At 40.8% G+C, this 21123-nt stretch overlaps 1 protein-coding gene across 1 annotated transcript in view; it reads right to left on the reverse strand.

Annotated features, from left to right (window-relative positions):
* Positions 1-1957: 1957 nt before the first annotated feature.
* The window catches only part of Vmp1 (vacuole membrane protein 1), a 94484-nt gene continuing 75318 nt past the window's right edge, over positions 1958-21123 (reverse strand). The window contains exons 10-12 of the mRNA XM_031355016.1: positions 17851-17912; positions 3676-3778; positions 1958-2748 (exon numbers count right to left, since the gene is read on the reverse strand). Of these exons, the coding sequence (XP_031210876.1) occupies positions 2605-2748; positions 3676-3778; positions 17851-17912 (309 nt within the window). The 3' untranslated portion in view covers positions 1958-2604. The remainder of the gene's footprint in view (positions 2749-3675; positions 3779-17850; positions 17913-21123) is intronic.

Genomic DNA, 21123 nt, shown 5'->3' on the forward strand with positions numbered 1-21123 from the left:
CTAAGCCATTTGCAGTCTTCATTTTTCCTAGCTTGTTAGGATGGGACTAGGCCAGTGGTCCTCCACCTTTCTGATGCTGCGACCCTTGAATACAGTTCCTCATGTTGTGGTGACCTCCAACCATGAGATTATTTTCATTGATACTTCATAACTGTAATTTTGCTGTTATGAATTATAATGTATTTTAGGAGACAGAAGACTGCTAAAGGGCCATGACCCACACACAGGTTGAGAACCACTAAACTATATGTTCAGTATCCAAATAAATGGATCCTTCTTTAGAGCCCCACAATCCAGATTATGTGTACATAAGATTCCAGACCCAGCTCCCATTCTCATGGCAGTGCCTGAGTGAATAAACTGCAGATGGGGCATACAGCTGGAGTGGAGAGGAATGAAATAAGACTTATGAGGAAATGGAGTCCTTTCAAGTTTCAGGAATAGCAAACCATTCACCTGCAAACTTTCTGGGCTCCTACTAGTTGGACTTAAGTAGTAGTATCTTTGGAGACATGTAACTATATATCTATGTTACTGGTTAATGGAACCAGTCAATCACTGGTCAGAAGAGTTATCACACTGTTTCAGCTGGAATAAAGGACAAAATAACAGCGTTTAGAACTTGATTAGTCTCCTAGACTTTTAGCTTAGGAAAGCACTTTTTTCCACATTAAATATTCTACCCTGAAGCAAGTTTATAAATAACTCCCAAAGACTTAATATAATTCACACTTAACATCTTCTTTCTTCAAGTAAACATAAAATAAAATAGTGAGGCAAAGAGATGAAACAATTGCAAAGTAGGGTGGGAATTCTGATGCTAGCTAGCTAACATATGAATTATATTGGTCTAAGCCTGGCAGCATAGTGCATATGAAGTTAATCCTAGCACTTGGGAAGTGAGGGTGTATTGGTCTCTATGAGTCCACAACTGGCCTGGTCTCCATAGTGAAGCCTTATCTCAAATTAAACAAGTAAATAAATAAATAAATAAATAAATAAATATTCCATTGGTTAATTTGGGCATTGATTTTCAAGTATGGTCAGGTAACAAACTGTTAGTCCCTGTAAAGAAAAAAAACATAAATCAACTAGCCAACAAAAAGTCAACGAAGGACAACCTTTCCAAAATCCGTGAGGCGAAGTGACTTTTCATTTTATTTATTTAGTTGTGACTATGATGACCACCCCAAGTCCCTAGGAAGCTTTCTCTTGATACTGCTGCCGTATCAAGGTATAAGGGCCGCAAGTCTCACAAGACATAAGGACCACAATTTCTGACTGCAAACCATGATGCTGGGTAATGTCTGAATGAAAACATTTGATATGGATGGTCAGATGAAAGATACCAAAATGTCAGACAGCCCATCGACTGCTGTTGCCATGAGATTCAACAGTCAACATCAGTCTGATAAGCTACCCGACAAGGTGGTACAGCCATGCAGATGTCACGACCACGACAGGGGCAAGCAGGAGGTGCTCAGGCAGGGTTAAAGCAAAGCAAACATCTCCAGCTTGCTGGGCTTAATGCCAATGCTAGGAAAGAAGGCTGTTTATTTTCCTACCAAGCAAAACAAAATGAACAGGGTCAATCAGAAAAATGTCAAAGGAAAATCACATTGAAGTAAAACACAGAAACACACAGAGAAGTAAACTTCCGCCTGTTAAAGCTGGAGTATGGCTGAAACTAACACGAACATGAAAAGGCTTTCTTGCTAGTGTCCTCTGATTTATACATCACCACTTCTTGTTTTTATAAAGTAAGAGACTCCCATTCTAGGTGAACCTCACAGTCCCATTTAGCTCTCCAGTCCAACATAACAAAACACCTTGGTGGCTCTCAGGCAATAAATAAAAGCCTGGGCAATTTGGTTTAAGTCTAATTGGCAAGGCTGTCACTCACTCTGTGGAAGTGAAAAAGAAACGAAAAACCATAGCACTAAAGAAAACGGACACATTTTCGGAATGATCAAAGATGTCTTTATAAAGTTTTTCACGACTTCATTCTAAATATACAGAATAAAAAATGGCGTACTCATTTATGAGACACCAACCAGATTTTCCTTATACTGTCTCAAAATTTTTAAGATCAATTTCCCCAGAGGGTGTGCAATGCATCATAAAATGGCCTTTTTGAGGGTGGGAAAGGAAGGCATATTAAATTGTTCCATGATAGACATGCAAGATTGCTATCCAATATATATAACTTATATACATTTGGTGACTTAGAAAAAAACAATCATTTGTGACAAGCCTAAAAAGCCTGACATATTTAACATACTTCGGAAGGTTCTGTCTGGCCGAGGTTCTCCAGTTGGACCATGTGGCCCTGTGAAAGTATCAGAAGGCCAGTTTTTGTTAAGTGTGCAGCAGAACATCATATCCACCCTAAAGAATACAACGTGGGTTGGACGTGGGTGGAGACCTTACCTTAACAAATAAAGCAAAAGTATGTCAGTGTAAAATATGGACTAAACTGCTTTCAGGAAGAATGTTTTAAAAATCAATAAAGGTTGGAAATGGGGATCTTCCTTCCTGGTTAGAGCCCTCCCGATGTAAGGCAGGACTCCACCATGCTAACTTCTGCAGATAAAAACGCTCTGCTTATTTAGTTTTCTCCTCTGAGTTCAAGCGCTGCTGGATTCGTTTGGCATAGCTTTGTGCCATGGAGTTAATGATAGACAGGATAAAGTAACACACCATCGCAACGACCAGCTTCTCAAACATCCAGGATAACCAGTTTTCTCCCTGTAGGAAAGAAAGCAGAGTAGTTCAAGAAAAAGGGTCTCCTCAGTTCAACACTGAGGAGATTATCTGCAACACCTCAAGGGAAATGGTGAGAACTTGAGGCTTGCCTACAAAACCCAAACAATCAAACACCAGTCTCTAGCTACGCTGAAATCCACGTTCAGGCCAAGCCTTTTCACAGCCAGCTCAAGCTGCTGGTCGGAGAGCTGCTAACTTGTATGGCTTAGGGAGGGTGGAAGGGTAGGCTCTTCTTTCACACTGTGCCTGAGCGGTCTGGTTAGAGTCTACTCTGTCCACAGCCTTGCAGATCTTGCTTGGAAGGGGAAGAGGATCTAAACTTTGTCTCAGTGTCAGAGCTGCTTTTAGAACATAAATGTGAGCCATCTTTGGACACCGACCACAGCAAAGAGCTACTCAAAGTCTAAAGCCAAGGGAGAACAACTGCTCTCCTCTAGGCTCCCTGTTCAGGGTGCTGCCTACACATCTGCTGGTTCTTTTCTATCTGCCTCGGGAACTGAAGGCAAATTGGCCAGGCAGTTTATTCAAGTTAAAAGTTCAGCTGTGGCAGGAGTTTTGCTTTATTTAAAAAAGAACAAAAAAAAAAAAAAAAAAAAAAAAAAAAAAAGCAGGCAGTTGCTTCCCTACAGCAGACATGAAAGGGGGTAACCATGCTACCTAGTCCTTGGTGATGGTGTACGTTTTAACTTTTAACCCAGACTGCAAGTGTATGTAATAATCATTTAAGATCACAACATTGCACACAACAGAATTCTGTCTTCCATTACCCCATCCTTGTTTCTGAAAAACCACTAGATACAGACCAATAAGCTACCTCAGCCACCCCATTTAGAAGTTGGGAGAGCTCCAAATCTAATTTGAGCCTGCCGCCGCCACTGCCTCAGGGTCTGAGAAGCCAGGGGTCCTCACCTGCGGTGTGCCTGCTTCGCTTCGGTGATGAAGCTTCTGCCGCTGTGCCTCCAGGTATTCCTGAAAAGGCTTCTGCAGAGACGGACCTATGCCGGGGACAGTGCTGGAAACAGGAAAGACACATTTGGGAAGAAAAGCAAGAGAAATGTTAAAAGAAATCTACTTACCCTTCAGATTAAAAAAAAAGAGGGGGAATGCAAGGACTGCATAAAAAGGACAAAATTCAACAATCAGAGACGCAGCAATCCTGTGAAGTTTGAATAGTGATAAAATCCCTCCCGAACTCCTTAGAGACATCGTCAACATTAATGCATTTGGGAGAAAGTAGGAGAGAGCCCAGAGCCACTGCTATGTCAGGAGGGTGAGGCCAGCGCAGCTGAGACAGCACACGGCCATGGCACAAAGAATAAAATGAATGACTTCTGAGAAGTCCCACATTTATCACCACTAGTTCCTGTAAGAACTGGTTTAAACCGATTAATAAGGAAATGACTTATGCTTGTGTCATCTCCAGTTAAAAAAGAAACTGCCCTCCCTCTCTCTGACTGTCCCGTCTTCTCAGGGGGATGGGGTGGGTGGGAGGTGCTTTCTCAATCTAAGTCCTTATTAGGACAACCCCTGCGTCATCCTTATCCAAAAAGAATGCATTAGCACATTGGGGAGGCACCTCCCCCAGCCAGAAGTCAGTGATTAACAAAGGAACAAAGAGGAACTACGGACCCTGAATCATTTCATGGCTTATGATGGATGTTTGCACAGAAACTCCTGTACATTACTAAACAGCTTGTTCCAAGATGTCTGGATAACTATCTCTGATAAGGCTCTGGACCAACCAAGGTCCCCAGAGTTTGTAGAGCCAGGGCTGTAAAACCGGTCTGGCAACTGAAGCTACCAGGCTCCGTCCCCAACCCCCAACCCCCAACCCCACCTTTTCTTTTGATAGCTAACAGGTTGTGTAAAATAGTACTGTGGGGCAACTTTGAAAAAAGTAAACATCTTACTTCCTGTACCCTTTATTTTCTCATCTGTCTTATTTGCTACAAGGCAAATTAGCTTGTACTTTTTCTAGGGCCAGCGAAAGTATAGCAGGCGTATGTGTGCTGTGCCCAGTGCTATTTCGCAAAGAATGCTGATACCAAAGAACTCTTTTTTTTTCCCCTGGGACAATTAAGTTCCTGCTTTAAAAAGCAAAATAAAAGAGAAGACTCTCTTTTGCTACTATATTTATTTGCCAGCCAGTAACAACTTCCCAACTGCTGGCCATTCTTTTTCTTTTTGTACTATTATTACTTATTCATCTTTTACCTAGTAATCTCTTAACATTTAAAGGAGTCCCTACTTTGTGTCTACGCTATAAAAAATAGAAAAACAAAACATCCCCAAACAAAATGCAGCTGGGCATATCAGCACACTCAAGTAGTCCCAGCACTTATGAGGCAGAGGCAGGTGAGTCTCTGTGAGTTAAGAGGCTAGCCTGGTCTTTTGTAGGGATAGCTAGGACAGCCAGAGCTACACAGAGACCTTGTCTCAAAACCAAACAGGAGAAAGTACAATCTTAAATGCTCAGTGTAGAAAATAAATGCTAAAAGAACTGGGAAGAGAAAGGAGAGATGACTGAGGGACGGTGAGGTATAGCCTGAACAGACAAGCTTCGAGGGTGAGGCAGCGCAGCCCCAGGTGGGACTCTCTCTCTCAGTGGATGGGCATCTCCTTAGCTTAAGCAACTGTTCTTTATGGTACAGGGAGGAATGCAAACAGTCTCTCTATTTACTCTAGGAATAAATTATCTAGATATGAAAACAATTCCAGCAAAATGTGTGGACAGATACACTGGCTTTGAATGCACCACCAGACCCAGGGGACAACTTCTGGTTCTTTCCTCCTGCATGTGGGTCCTAGCAACCTAACTCAGGTTGTTAGGCATTTCTACCTGCTGAGTCACCTCACAGGTTCCCACAAAGTATTCTTACACCAGAGATTTTGAATGAAAAAAGAAAAAAAAAAAAAAACTACAACAACAAGTGCTTTTAACCACTGAGCCAGCTTTCTAACTACCCACTTCCCCCCTTTTTCTTGGACAGTGGCTCAAACAGCTTAGGCTGGGCTAGAACTCTCCAAGACTCCTGATCTTCCTGCGTCTTCCTCCAGAGTGCTGGAATTACAGGCCTGCACCATCACACCCAGTTTGTCCATAGCTTCACACTGCTAGAAAGCTTCTTCCACTGCCACCCTCAGCCACAGCCGGCACTCTCAACACACACATAAGACAAGTTAAGACAGCTCAAAAACTCACCTCAAGTCATGTTTGAGAACAGACCATAAGAATGAGTCTATTTTCTGACACACTAGGAACAGTGTGCTTGGTGCTGTGTGTGCATGTGCATGTATACATACATTACAGTTCAGTGTTGGTTACAGCTGTCATTCTGAAAGCATTAAGTTCAGAGCCACCGTGTGTGCACAGCTAAGAACTCTTATCTAACCTCAATAGTAGGTGAAGCTCAGAGAACTAGCTTTGTGATATAGAACACAATGCTGTGGAAGAACAAATATAGACAGAGCTATGGTTTAGTATTGAACTGTTTTGTAACACACCCTTTATTAGACTAAAATGTACTTAAGCCGGCTTTATAAATAGCTACTTGCTCTCAATAAGAAAGTGTTAAAAAAGGGAAGGTCATATGATTTACCTTTTCCTTTAAAACATTAGGGAGAAGCTGGGCAGTGGTGGTGCACGCCTGAATTTCTGAGTTCGAGGCCAGCCTGGTCTACAGAGTGAGTTCCAGGACAGCCAGGGCTACACAGAGAAACCCTGTCTCAAAAAACCAAACCAAACCAAAACAAAAAAACAGGAAGAAAAAATTCTATGGATAAATTGGGAGACTGAGGCAGGTGAATCTGAGTTTGAGCCCAGCCTGGACTACAGAGAGAGTTCCAGTACAACCAGGGCTACACAGAGAAACCCTGTTAAAAACAAACAAAGACTAAGCCCAAAACAAACAAACAAATTTTGTAGGTGGTAGGTTTGGGGTTTTGTTACTGACTTTCTTTTTTGACTGGGGGGCGGGGGGTGTCCCGCAAAGCAAAAATCAATCCTAAACTCTTAAAAGAAAAGCCTCAGAAGTTCAGAACTCAAAACTGATTTCATGTGTTTCACTGTCCCCATGGTTTTGTACCTAAGTATATGTTAGCACAAACAGAAGACAGACTTCCTGACAAACAATAATTACTGTTTTAAAAAAAAAGAAAGAAAAAGAAAAATCCAGTGGGACGTAGTGGCTCACACCTACAACTGCAGCACCTAAGATGAGTGAGGCAGGAGAAATGAGCAAGCCAGGCCAACAGGCTATAGCCTGGACAGCAGTGTAAAAAGGAGCCAAGCTCAAACAATGCCAACAGACAACACTAAGCAACCAACCAAACCAACCAACAAATAAATACACTCAAAGTAACACGAGAAAAATAAGAGTCCTAACCACTTTGTAAGTAAAATCTTTTATTTTTAAAAAGTTTTAGAAACATTTAACTCTATTTGTCTAAATCATATATCTAATGAGAATGTGCATTCTGAACTCGCCTCATCTTTACTCATAAAGGCTTGCATCATTTTCTGTTCTCAGATATGCCAGGACCGTCCACCCTGAGGAAGCTGCAGGGCTGGGGGAGCTTGCTGAAGAGTGGGTGGGGTAAGTATTCCACAATATGCACATCTTGCTTAATACAGAACCCAATCCAAGTATACTAGAATCACCACCACCTCCTCCTCCTCCTACTTTTTTTTTTTTTTTTCTCCAAGACAGGGTTTCTCTGTATAGCCCTGGCTGTCCTGGAACTCACTCTGTAGACCAGGCTGGCCTCAAAATGAGAAATCTGCCTGCCTCTGCCCAACTCTCCTCTCACTTTTCATGGGAATTCTTTTAAACTGTGTCTCAAACAAGTTGGTTCATCATATATAAAAACACATCTAATTAACTTTGAGTCACTTCTCTATCATGGAGATGTAACCTAACGAGATCTTGCTATGAAATAACTGAACTTTTCCTTGTGCTTGTCATGATTCTTCTAGTCAGATGTGTTTTGGTTAATGTATCGTCAGAGCACTGTACTTAACAGAAGTGTGAACTGAAAGGTATACTGTTTTGCTGAAAATGGGAGGTCACGTCTATAATCCCTGCAGTGGGTAAACTGAGACAGAAGGACAGCAAGTTTGTGGTGAAACTGTATTAAAATCAAAACAAGATCATTCTGGCAACTCAGTGGGTGAGGCCTGATGAGTCTCCTAAGGACGGACGGACAATAGATGGACAGACACACACGCACATACAAACACACACACATAACACATAAAAACAACAATTCCAGGCATAGTGGCATATGACTTTAATCTCAGCACCTGAGAGGCAGAGGCCAGCCTAGTCTATATAGTGTGCTCCAGGATAGCTAGAGCTACAGAGACCCTGTGTGTGTCATCCTCCTACCCTCTAAAAAATAACCCCAAACCAGACCAACAAAAATGTACTGTTTTGTTAAGTGGTCAAAATTCATCTGACTAGTGCAGAGGCATGACTGATGTACATTTCAAACTTAATCCAAGCTTTACTTCTTTCTTGACTACTTCCCTAGGATCTTAGTACTAATAGAAGCATGTAAAAATATACTGGTGTGGGTCCTAAACAAGGAAGCTGTGGTATAGAGGTAGTTTTCCCCTTTACCTCATTGTATGGCACTTTGAGGCTAAAATTTTTGGCACCTCCTGGTGATTATCAGAGTACTAGCTTCAGGTGATTACACAGGGATCACTGAAAACTTATAAGGGAAGAATGCTTTTAGCAGAGTCAGGTAATCACCACAATATTATTATTAATAATAATTTATTGCTTTGGTTATATACACACAAAAGCCCCACTTTACTTGTGTGCACACACACAGAACACTGCAGCTTGTAGCAGAGGTCAGAGGACAACATGTAGGATGATTCTTTCATCCCATCATGTGGGTCTTAGAACTGAGCTCAGGCCATCACATTGGCTATAAGTGCCCTTACACACTGAGCCAGCCATCTTATAGGCAATGTTTTATTTGTCAGTTTGAGATATGTAGCCCAGGTCGGCCTGGAACTTTTTACATAACTAAGGATGATCTTGAACTCCTGATCCTCCTGCCTCTACATCTAGTGCTGGAATTAGAAGAATGTGCCACCTCTGCCTTCTAAACCCATCTTAAGGCTTAGTTAGCAGTCTAATTAAGTGTCAAGGGGAAGGCAAATGAAATCTACAAAAATAATCTCCTCTCCTCCTCTCTCTCCTTTCACATAGCCCAGGCTGTCCTGCTGGAACTCAGAGATCCACCAGCCCCTGCCCCACTTTCATACCCAGCAGTCTCTTGTCTTTATAATGGACAGCTATGAAGGATCTTTTAGGCATCTGGACATCTAAACCTGTGCTAAAAACCTGTGCTCTGAGAAAAAAAACTTTTAAGAATTTTCTGGATTAAATTAGTAAATTTCAATAGTAAATGAAATTCAGGTAGGCTCTGAACTCAGATTCTCCTGTCTGGGCTTCTCATGTGCTGGCTTACAGGCATGTAGCAGGCTTTTCTGAAGAATTTAAGATATGGATTGGATGCAGTTCAGAAGCCTAGGAATAGAGTCCTAAGTAGAAACCTCTCTGCTTTTTCATGTTCTTTTGCAGGGCTGGTGGGTGGTGGGCAGGGTCTCCTCAGGGAGCCCAGGCTGGCCTGGAACTCAGTGTCCTGACTCAGTCTTCAGAGTGCTGGCATCTCAAGCACACACTAACACCCTTGGTTAGAAGGATCCTCTTCCGACTGAAGCCAGCAGAGTCCTCTGAAGACAATGAACTGGACACTTACAGCAACAGTGGGACAAACAGTGGGGTAGATATGCTTTGGGGATAAAATAAAAGCCCTCTCCCGTTCTACTTTCATCATATGCAGACCTGTCTTCTATAAAAAAAAAAAAAGGCAATAATTCTCTTTCTTGGTAAGACACTTATAAATAATTCTGTTTTTAGAAATATGTACAAAAGAAAGAAAGGAAGGAAGGAAGGAAGGAAGGAAGGAAAGAAGGAAGGAAGGAAGGGGAGGGGGAGAGGGAGAAGGGAGGTAGAGAGAGAGAGAAAGAGAGAGAGAGAGAGAGAGAGAGAGAGAGAGAGAGAGAGAGAGAGAGACTCTAGTTAAACATTGTAGGGTTAAAATTTCCTCCCACCCTCAGACAGCGAGTGATCTAAACAGGCTTAACGGTTAGTATTTTAATGAGTTGTCATTTCCTGTCTGATAAAGATTCTCACAGTGTTTAACCACCAGTTTCCCTGGGGACCAACCAATACTAGAGCTGTATTCATAGTGACTCAGAGTCGACCTCAGACTCCTAGCCTGATTCAACAATGACAGATTACCAGAAACCCTCCACTTAGGTGGACTCCTTAGAAAGGTCAGGGGAATTTATCAAGAAATCTTCTGAAGAAGCCAAAGGCCTTCATTAATATTAATATCTGCCTTGCCCTCAGAGATTAGAGGGAAAAAATAAGAAGACACCAATTGTTACCTAACTATTGCAGGAGTGAGTGAGTGGACTGGCACTGACTGAAAACCAGCATCTTTAACTTGGTGAAACTAAGACCTAGGAATTCTGGGTGCCGGGGATGAACGTGTTAACTATTGTTACCTTTTCACTGAACATAGAACACAATCTACAAGCTGATGTTGCCAGGGAAAATTGGCAAATTGTCTTGAATATTTTACCTCTTTTGGATTTGTAATGTGGTTTCTTTATACACCAGGGTTTTGGAAGAGTATCCCAACATACAATGAATGCAGAGTGGGAATTATATACTGCACTGGAAATTCTAGGCCTCTTATATGGACTTGTTTGCACTGACAGTCTCTGGCACATTCTAAAATTTGCTGTGATTCTACCTCAGGGCTTGGGATGAAAACATCTTAAATTTGCATCTGTGCCCCCCTGAAGTAATTAAAAATTCTTTGGTATTCAACTTTGCTCAGTGTACCCAGTGGTATTATTTATACACATGACGGCACCCTTTTCTTTTAGGCTTGGTGGAAGACAGACCATATTGCTTTTTCCAGAAACTTCAGGCATATGGTTGCTCCTGCCTCACAAGGAGTTTCTAGCATGAAGGTTTTGCAATGCCCTCCCTCACTTTTGAATGTTTGGGATCATTTCTTCAGAATTCAGACCTGAGCATGGAGGACAGACAGGCACTTTTGTCAATGGTAAAGCAGGAGTTGAAGGAATGGTCTGCTATAATGGGGTAAAAAATGATCGTGCTGGCTGTACTCAAACAGCTGACTGAGACTGGCTCTCCATGCTCATCTCCAACTTTCAAGGCTGAGGGACAAACACTGCCTTCTGTGGAGCTCTCTCAGCATGCCTTGGAAACACATTTTCATTCCAGTTTTCAAAGAACAGAGTGAATAAAAACATCAGGTTGTGTTTGAGAAAGAGAGATACTCTGTAGGTCAGGCTGGACTGGAAATCATGGTAATCCTGTTTCAGCTTCCTACCTGTGAAGATTACTGGAGTGAGCTACCAGGCAAGAATTCTTCTCATCTATCTCCACTAATATTTTCTCTTTATGTTGCTCTCTATGGCTATCCTAGAACTTGCTATGGAGACTAGGCTGGCCTCTAACTCAAGAGATTCCCCTGTCTCTGCCTCCAGATTACTGGAACTAAAGGCATATATACAGTACCATACCTAGCTAGCCTTTGTATTTGTTTCTTTTCTCCCCTCCCCATCCCAAGCCTGCTTTTAATTTCCTCTTCTCTCCCCACGCTCGTACACGATGCACACCACCATGCTCAGTAGTAATTTGTATTTTCTTTTTCCTTAAAGGTCTTTTTGTGTGTGTGTGTGTATATATGTGTGCCCAAATGTGTATATGTATGTACAGGTGCCTAAGAAGGCCAGAAAAGAGCACTGGATCCCATGGAGATAGATACAAGTGGTTATGTCCTACCCAATACAGGTGCTGGAAACAAAACCTGGTCTGCCTAAGAAGTAGCGAGTGCTCTTAATTTCTGAGCTGTCTCTCCAGCCCTGTATTTGCTCTCTACGTGTTTTTTTTTTTTTTTTGGCTAGTATTTCCCTCATTCAAAACCACACAGTAATTCCTTCTATTAATGAAAGAATAGGTTTATGTATCTAAGAAGTATTTATAGGGTAATTAAAATGTGTCAGAATGCCTGACTGCCTTTCACTTTACCCTGTATTATCTAACATAACTGGTTTTTAGCTTTATCATTCCACTGAAATGCCATGATAATGGTAACTTCCTAATAAAATACCCGTTTCTCATCAACAGTCCAGCTTATGCTGCATCCCAGCAACTAAGACAAAAACATGGAAGAGTTTCTGTATATCACCACAGACACAAGAAGGGAAGCTCTCTCATCAACTGCAGAGGGAGGTAACTTTAAAATTAGAGTGCAGAACTGCAGCACCATAGCCAGGCCCTAAGCTACTGATCCTTTCCCAGATCACAGAAATGAATATTTGTGGTCCAGACTTCTATAACCTTTTAAGGAAATTATTTTCGCCAGGTAGTGGTGGCGCACGCCTTTAATCCCACCACTTGGGAGGCAGAGGCAGGCAGATTTCTGAGTTCGAGGCCAGCCTGGTCTACAGAGTGAGTTCCAGGACAGCCAGGGCTATACAGAGAAACCCTGTCTCGAAAAACCAAAAAAAAAAAAAGATAGCCATGCAAGGTAAGCCATCCCTTTAATCCCAGCCAGACTGACTTCTATAAGTTCAAGGACAGCCGGTTTACATGAAGTGAGTTGCAGACCGGCCAGGCTACAGAGTAAGATCATCTTTCAACAGCAACAACAACAAAAGAAGCCATCAAACAAACAAACAAAACCCAAACAGGAAAAATAACAAAAAGAAAAAGTTGAGTTGAGTTTTCCTCCTGTGGCCCAGGCTGATATAACTCATTCTAACTACTTTCCATAGAGCGAAGAACAAGAAACAACACTCCTATTTCAGAACTTAATTACTAACTGGTTCAAATGATCTTTCTTGCCACAGGCAAGCCTGACTCTGAGGTCAAACATCAACTTAACTCAAAAATAGGAGACAGCAAAGAAGAGCATGGAACATTCTGTATCTGGTAAAAAGTCCCTGTCCCAGCCAAGCCCATCCCCCAGCCCTCAAGCTCAATGACTGAGTTATGGAAACTTCTCTTGTGTGGTAAAACTGGGGACTTTGTCTTCCAATAAGACCCTGGCAAGCAGACAACAAGCCAATGTTCTGCATATGGCTTATTGCAAGTCATAGACTTAATGTTATTTTCTGGGAATTCTTATCCTCCATTTGGTGAGAATTTGGGAATATGTCATTTTATAATTACAATTTTTATCATTTGGTTCTGTACTTTAAGAAATCTGTGCAGGTCTCATGCATTTCTTACAATGTAAGTCTATAATGAATTAAGAATCAGTTTTATGTCATCACAATAATTTGCAACAGAAATTAACAATGCCTTTCAAGCTCTCAAGTTTGCTGAGGCTTTAGCTCTGATTTTTCTCTGACTTACTCAAAGAGTGCAAACCAATGTACAAGCAACATCTTTAAAAACAACAGAATTCTGTCCCTGCCCATCTGCTAAACACACCATAAATTAGAAAGCTGTTACCTATATTCTAATCTTTCAGAATATATAAGTGGTCCAGTATATCTGATTATTTACAGAGTATAATTTAGATCAATCTATCGATTTACATAATAAGGACATTTTCCCTTAAACCTATTGACATTGGCAACTACTTTCTAGAATTGTCCTAGGAATAAAACTGTTAATTATGATTGGGGAATAGGCATTATTTAAGTTAGGGTACCATGTTTAGCTAGGCTACTCCATACTTACATTAAGAATAGCAGTTTATTGGGGCTAGAGAGGCAGCTCAGTGGTTAAGAGTACAGGCTGTTCTTCCAGAGAATCTGAGCTGAGTTTCCAGCACACTGGCAAATGATCACCTGTAACTCCAGCTCCAAGGACTCTGATACCTTCTAGTCTCCACTGGCACCCAAACATATGTGGCATATACTCACAAAGATATACGCACATACACATAAGTAAAAATATCAAGGTCAGCCACAATGCATAGTTGAGAGAAAGTTACAAAAGAAAAGGGGGGAAAAGAAAGAAAGGAAAGAGTTTAAGATCATTCTGAGTTATATATTGAGAACCAGACAAAGCTGAGCCTTCAGGATTTAGTGTTACATTTATTATGTTTGTTACAGTGCTAAGTATGCCCTATCAACACTCGACTACAGGGCTACATCTCTGGCCATTTAGAACACTTATATTTAAAGACATCTACGCAAGCCTTTTTAATCCTAGCACTTGGGAGGCAAAGGCAGGTGGCTCTCTGTGAGTTTGAGGTCAGCCAGGTCTATAGAGCTGGTTCAGGACAGCCAGGGCTACACAGAGAAACCCTACCTCAAAAAAATTAAAAAAAAAAAAAACAAAAAAACAAAAAAAACAACCCAAAACCCAGAGAACATTTCCTGTTTGAGCCAGGCATGGAGGTACTTGCTTTTAATATTAGCAGACATAGAAGTATACTGACGTCTGTGAGTATGAAGACAATCGGTTATGAGTATGAAGACAATCGGTTATGAATAGAGATGCTGTCTCAAAAGACAAAACAAAGCAACAATGTCCTGTTTCAAAGTGTAGGAAAACAAATCTTGTCATGATTGGATAGAAACTGTTAGAACTAACTCTGAAGACCAGGCTATCCTTGAACTCACAGAGATCTGTCTGACTACCTCCTGAGTGCTAGGATTAAAGGCCTGTGCCACTACCAGAGGGCTTATATATAATAATTAATATGTGTATGCATATGTGTCAGAATATAGGTATGTGTACTTAGAAAGGTGCCCTCGGAGGTCAGAGGACTAGAGTGAGTCCCTTGGAGCTGGAGTTGCTGGTCTTTGTAGAGTCATCAATGTGGGTGTTTAAGCCAGAGCCATCTCTCCAGTCCCTCCCTAGGATTCTTTCAGGAACCATGCTAATGCAGTTTAAAATAAAGGAATAGGGGACAGAATATACTACAATTTAACTAAGTTGTTCAAATATTAAAGGCACTTCAACTTCTATATACTGTAGAGAAATGGCAGAATTTCCTAGAAACTCCAAAATCTAAGGAAACAGAAGAATATGGGCTATATAAAAGATCTGCTGATTTTATAGGGTGGACCTTTATTTGAACAGCATATAGTCATTTCCTGAGTATCTGCTTTGAGTGAGTCAGGCTGTCAGGTGCTCAGAACAGTAAACAATACACTTAGTCTCAGAAATTAAGAAGCTCACAGATGCTGGGCATGGGTCAGCAGAAGCAGGTGGACCTCTGTGGGTTGGCAGAAATAAGATGGTCATCAGGACTAGGGAGGTAGCTGAGTTGGTCCAGCACACAAAAAGTCTTGGATTTGATCCCCAAAGCCATATAAACTGAGCCTGGTGGGGCACATCTTTAATTCTAGCTCAGGAGGTAGAGGCAAGTTTAAGACCAGCCTCAACTACATAAGAATGTTTGAAGTCAGCCTGGGCTACAAAAGACTCTCAGAAAGAAAAAAAAAAAAAAAAAAAAAAAAAAGGTAAAGGGGGAACCACAGAAGTAATCAGACATTCATAAACATAAAAATAAAACTGTAAGTGTATGTCATGTATGTTGCTATGCAGAGAAGTCCCTGGCTCAGGAATGTCTGATCAAATCACAGGAAGTTTTCTGAGGATAAAAGCTGAAATCTAATGGACATTCTGACTGTGGATGATGATGGATTTACCATCCATACCATTTGGTACCAGTGTGGAATATACACACTTTTTGTGGTGCTGGGGAATATACCCAGGACATTCTACATGAGAGGCCTATGCTCTACAACTAAGCTACCCATGGTTAGGAGATGATAATTGTTATTTGCACTGTCAGAGGTTGAACTCAGGGCCTCAAGCACGCTGTCAGAATGGTATTCTGTTAAGCAATTGCTTTAGCACCTCAGATAACTTGATTGACATACTGGGAGTTGCTAAGGGCATATAATGTATTCAGGGCTAGGTGTCTTAACAACACATGGGACAGTCCCTCATAACAAAGGATTATTTGGCAAAACATCATGAGTGTAAGGGTCAAGATATCCTGAGGCAGGCAAAGGAAACAGCAGGCTCAGACATGAATGCTGGGATCCAAGCATCCATGACACTGAGTAGGAGAAGGGTACTCGGAGCACCTACTCTGTAAGGACTTTTGTTTTTATTTTAAGAGGGGAAAAAGAGCAGAGGTCTGAGGGTACTGTTGGTAACATGCCAGATTAAAAAGGTTTCTGACAGCAGTGCCGTGTGTCAGCTCTGAAAGGACAGAAACAGACTGGGTCTGTGAGGCAGGCAGCTCTGAAACACAAGCTTCTAGAAACTCCAGAGGCTGGAGAAACAGATGATGGTGGAGAGGGTGTGAAGTAGCTGAAACTATTCCTGCTACAAACGTTCAGTCTGAGGAAGGAGAAATGAAGAAAGTGGGTGCCGCAGGACACACTGTCACTCTCCAGTGGTCTAGTATGACAAGTAACAGCATATCTGTCCTTTCAGAATTTTCTCAAGGGAGGTGGAGTAGTCTCTAAGGTTTGATTAATATAAAATAGGAGGAAATTTCCTTCAAAAATAGGAGACAAAAATATTCACTCCCCATATCCCCACGAAACATGTAGCTCAGGACAGCCTCAAACTCTGGACCCTGCCTTAGCCTCCCCCAGTGCTGGGATGACTGGCCTCTGCAGTAGGCCCACCTCCCCTTCTTTTGCTGTGAAAGTGATATATGATGACATATAAATTCAGGCAGCATAAAAACCAGACTAGTTTTCCTTCCTTCTTTCTTTCCTTCCTTCCTTCCTTCTTGGTGTAGCCCTGGCTGTCCTAGAACTTAATTTGTAGGGCAGGCTAGCTTTGAATTGATAGAGATTTCTCCAGCCATTATCTCTTGAATCCTGGGATGGGATTAAAGGCATGAGCCTTTAATGTATAAATTATATTCTACATAAATAATCAAAAGTTTAGGAATTAATAAACCAGTGCTTGGTTCTAGTTAGTATATTCTCAAGAATGTATTTTCTTTTATTATTTCATTAGAGATATAAAATATTATACAAACTCTTTTATTATAAAACATATACAAGAGCATCTATGCTATATAGTGAACAGTTTGAAGAATAAATCAACACAAACTAACCACCAAGTAGCAATTAATTTTAAACAGTAACAAATTTTCACAAATAATTTGGTTGTATCAATGACTTTTAAGATGGAAATTTACATTTAAAGTAAGAAAAATGCACTTCAACTTAACTCGTTCCCATCATGTACCACTCTATTACTAAATGGAAGAAAATTCTCTCTTGTAAAATACAAAAAAACAAAACCAACCAACCAAACAAAAAACCCAAACCACATGAAAGATGAAGTAAGCAAGCTAAAAATCCAACAATTCTTGATTTTATTTCTACCATCTGACTCTATTCATATTCCATTTGAAAGTTAAATCAAAATGGGTAGGTTTTTTCTAAATTGTTTTGTTGACCTGAAGCTGGCAATTCTGTGACATTATGATTTGAACTGTATGTTCAAATGGTCTTATTTCTGAAAACTGCAAAAATAAATGCATCAAATAGTTTAGCCTTTTAATTGGCCTCATCTTTTCTCTAGTGAAATAACAGCTTCCTAGCTGACAAATTTTGAGAATATTATACCATTGCACAATCTTTAATAAAATACTAAAACATTATGTAAAGTTTATATTTAACTTGCTTACATGCAACTGAGTAGCTGGCCCAAAGCTATATTAAACTGTAATGACACATATATGCTTTTTGTATAAAGAAGGGTCACCTATTCTAGCCCCAAGACTCTTTAAAAATCAAGAATTATGTGAACTGATACATTTAGTTTCCAAAGAAATGGAAAAAGTGAGCTTTATTTTTCCCTTCAATTTGGTAAAAATGTCTTTTTAATAACAATAGGGCAAACACTTTTTTTCCCTCAAAACCAGCTGTTTTAGATTTTTTATCCCAATGTATTCTTCCATACACATTTACTCCATTCAAAAGACAGTATTAATATTAGTCTTTAAGGAATTACTCACCCAATGAAAGCCACCATCTGCTCCACGATGTGCTTGCTGAAAGTTACTATAACAAAGATTTTCTGAAAGAAAACACCAATGAAAATAATCAATTATTTAAAAGAACTACCTGTAAATTCCAAAGTATAACTGTCTAAAAGAAGGTGGTGTGCTGCCCTTAACTATAATTTTAATTATTTTTTTTTAAATAAGGACCATTTAATTCAGATGGTAGTTGGTATTTTAAAGATGCTTTTCCTTAAGCCCAGCTGTAGTCTTTTACTAGGATACAAGACTGTCTCAGAAAGCCTATGAGTCATGAAACCTGAGCCTGGGAGGGAACAGTGGAGAAGTTGCTCCTTCTATCTTAAGAGAGTTCTATACAAAGCAGAAGCCCTGGGCTCCCATTTGAGTTCACTATGGACTCAAAGCTGATTAATCTAACAGAAGCTTGGCCTAAATGTACTTCAGAGATTTTAGGAAGACAGCCTATCTGTTTTGGAAGGTTTCACAGGAACACTATCAAAGTTCCCAGAACCAGAACAAGCCTGATCTCCCAGGCTTAGGGCTAAACGGACTTTTCAAGTTTGTAGTTTGGTGAGAATGAGAATGAAATTCTCCCTTTGCTAATTAAAGATATCGATGCCTGACAGTGAAACATAAAAAAGAGGGCTGGGTGTGGTGGCGAACGCCTTTAGTCCCAGCGCTTGGGAGGCAGAGGCAAGAGGATCTCTATGAGTTTGAGGCCAGACTGGTCTACAGAGGGAGTTCCAGGACAGCCAGAGAGACCCTGTCTTGACAAATACAAACAAACAAAAAAACCCCCAGATACCTTTAGGGCTAATAGCAAATATTCTCAGCCTTATTCAACACATGTAAGCATAAAATACTTATTATGGATAACATCAGGCAATAGTAAAGGCTTTTAGGAAAGAAAAAGCTGATTTCTTAAATCTTGATTTTTCTACAAATGGTAGAAAACTGGTACAGAAACTCTCACTCTCACACACAGACACATACGCACACACTTGCACATGCAACCCTCCCTCCCCCAAATGCCACTAGTACTTAAAAGAGAAGAAGGAAGGAGACTCCACTGACATGGAAGTGCAGGGAAAGGGAAGGACTGACTAGGGATTCAACAGTTTCTATTTAACTTTAGCTTATAAGGATGCATAATAATTCTGTGAATAATGCTGGATTCTTGGAGTTTCTCCAAGTTCCTGACAATGAGCTCTTTAACGCTCTGTTGTTTGTTCAATAATTATGTTCGCCAATGTAACCAAAGGGGAGGTGGGAATAAAACAAAGGACAGCGGCCTTCTTACCCACTCACTACAACCATGAGACACTGGGCAGGCAAGATGGCTCAAAGAAGAGAGCTCTAAAAACACACCAGAGTTCTAGGAATGGTGGAAGGACATAACAGCCTAACGGGACAACTGTTAAAGTAAATGTAGAGGGAAAAGCAATAGTATAGAGAGGTCCACACCAAGAACCCGTTATTCTTGGAGCCATAAATCTTTCAACAATCAACAGATATAATGGTTGTGACTTTCAGTGATTTCAACACCATAAGCTTTCCCTACCATCATTGCCTAACAATGCAAAATCAGCCTGTGCCCAATAATTGCACAACTTCATTGCTTGAGAAACAAAACAAAATTTCCTTTTTATATGTAACAGCTTAAAAATTCACTGGGCTGGGTAGGACATAAAATGTATCAACCACTTAAGATCCCATGTCTCAGTCTTGAAAGTTCTAAGTCTGAGTGGGATTCTACTAGATAAACATATGGCACAAACCAGTGAGCAAGGTGGTGGCACACACCATTAATCCCAGCACTCAGGAGGGAGAGGCAGCTGGAACTCTGTGAGTTCGAAGCCAGCCTGGACTACAGAGAGAGAGCTCCAATACAGCCAAGGATACAGAGAGAGCATGTCTCAATAAATAAATAAATAAAATAAAAAAAACTCAAACAAACAAAAAAGCCCCAAAACAATAAACCCAACAAACCAAACAACAAACAAACAAACATAAGAAAAAGCTATGTAAGATAAAGGGTCATAAAGGATCTGAGCAGAGGAACTAATGAACAGTGCCTGAGTCAACACAGAAGAGACCACTTGCTAAAGTGCCCTTAATGGCCAAAACCAAGGAACTAAACTTTATGACCCTTAGGGCTCACAATCCAATTATGTGTGTATGTGTGTATGGGGATGCAGACAGGCAAGAGCCAAGAGTCATGGTAAGTGAGTAAGATGCACACAAAGAGACAATCATGTTAATTTTCTTCATTATTTGGGAACAAGATAAGAATCCTCTTCTAGGCAGAGAAGTTGAATCTACCTATCGAACAGGAATGTTTTGATCCAACACAGTAGATGTACTGATGGGAATTTTTTCAAGGAAGATTAACAGACAGTAGGACAATAAAAATAATGTATTGGAAAGTTGCCTACAGTTAAGCTGAGTAAAAAGGGATGAAAGAAAAGCAAACGGGGAGATGGGCTTTAATAGAGTACAGAAGAATTTGCATGTGGGTGTTTCTCTGGACTCTTGAAGTGACCAAAATGTTTATATTACTCATTAATACTGCCTACTCAGGGAACGAGAAAGGCTTGTTCTAAGCTCCATCTGGATGCACATCAAGTGACATGCCCTAATAAGGCATGTACTATGTACAATGGAAAACAGTAAACACATCCCACAGTCAGGAAAAGAATCCAGATCCATGCCTCTGAAAGGCAAATGGGCTTGCTTGCCTTTCTCCTTCTCAACGTTGAGTTTCTCTAGGAAATCTGCACAACTACCTCATACCCACCATTGGTCCTGATAATCAGCAGGCAGTAAAACATTTACTTTCCTTAGTTGACCTGGGTTCAAATTCCACCCGTCAGCATTCTTAGAGACAGATAGATATTGCTTATTATCCACTTAAGTGTGGCTACTGTACTTAGAACACTTCCTTTACACCAGAATTCTAGGGTTTAAAGTATGAGGTACAATATGAATTGAGCCAGGCAGTGGTGGTGAATGGAACTCACTCTGTAGACCAGGCTGGCTTCAAACTCAGAGATCCACTTGCCTCTGCCTCCTGAGTGCTGGGATTAAAGGCGTGCACCAACATGTCAGACATCCCTCCCTTCTTTAAAAGATTTATTTATTTGTGTACGGGTGTTTTGTCTGCATGGATGTACATGAACTAGTGCATTCAGCGCCTGCAGAGGCCAGAAGAGGATGTCAGATCTCCTGGGATTAGAGCTATCCATGGGTGTTAGCAGCCATGTCGGT

Source organism: Mastomys coucha, unplaced genomic scaffold, assembly GCF_008632895.1.
Source record: "Mastomys coucha isolate ucsf_1 unplaced genomic scaffold, UCSF_Mcou_1 pScaffold5, whole genome shotgun sequence".
Taxonomy (NCBI): Eukaryota; Metazoa; Chordata; class Mammalia; order Rodentia; family Muridae; genus Mastomys; species Mastomys coucha.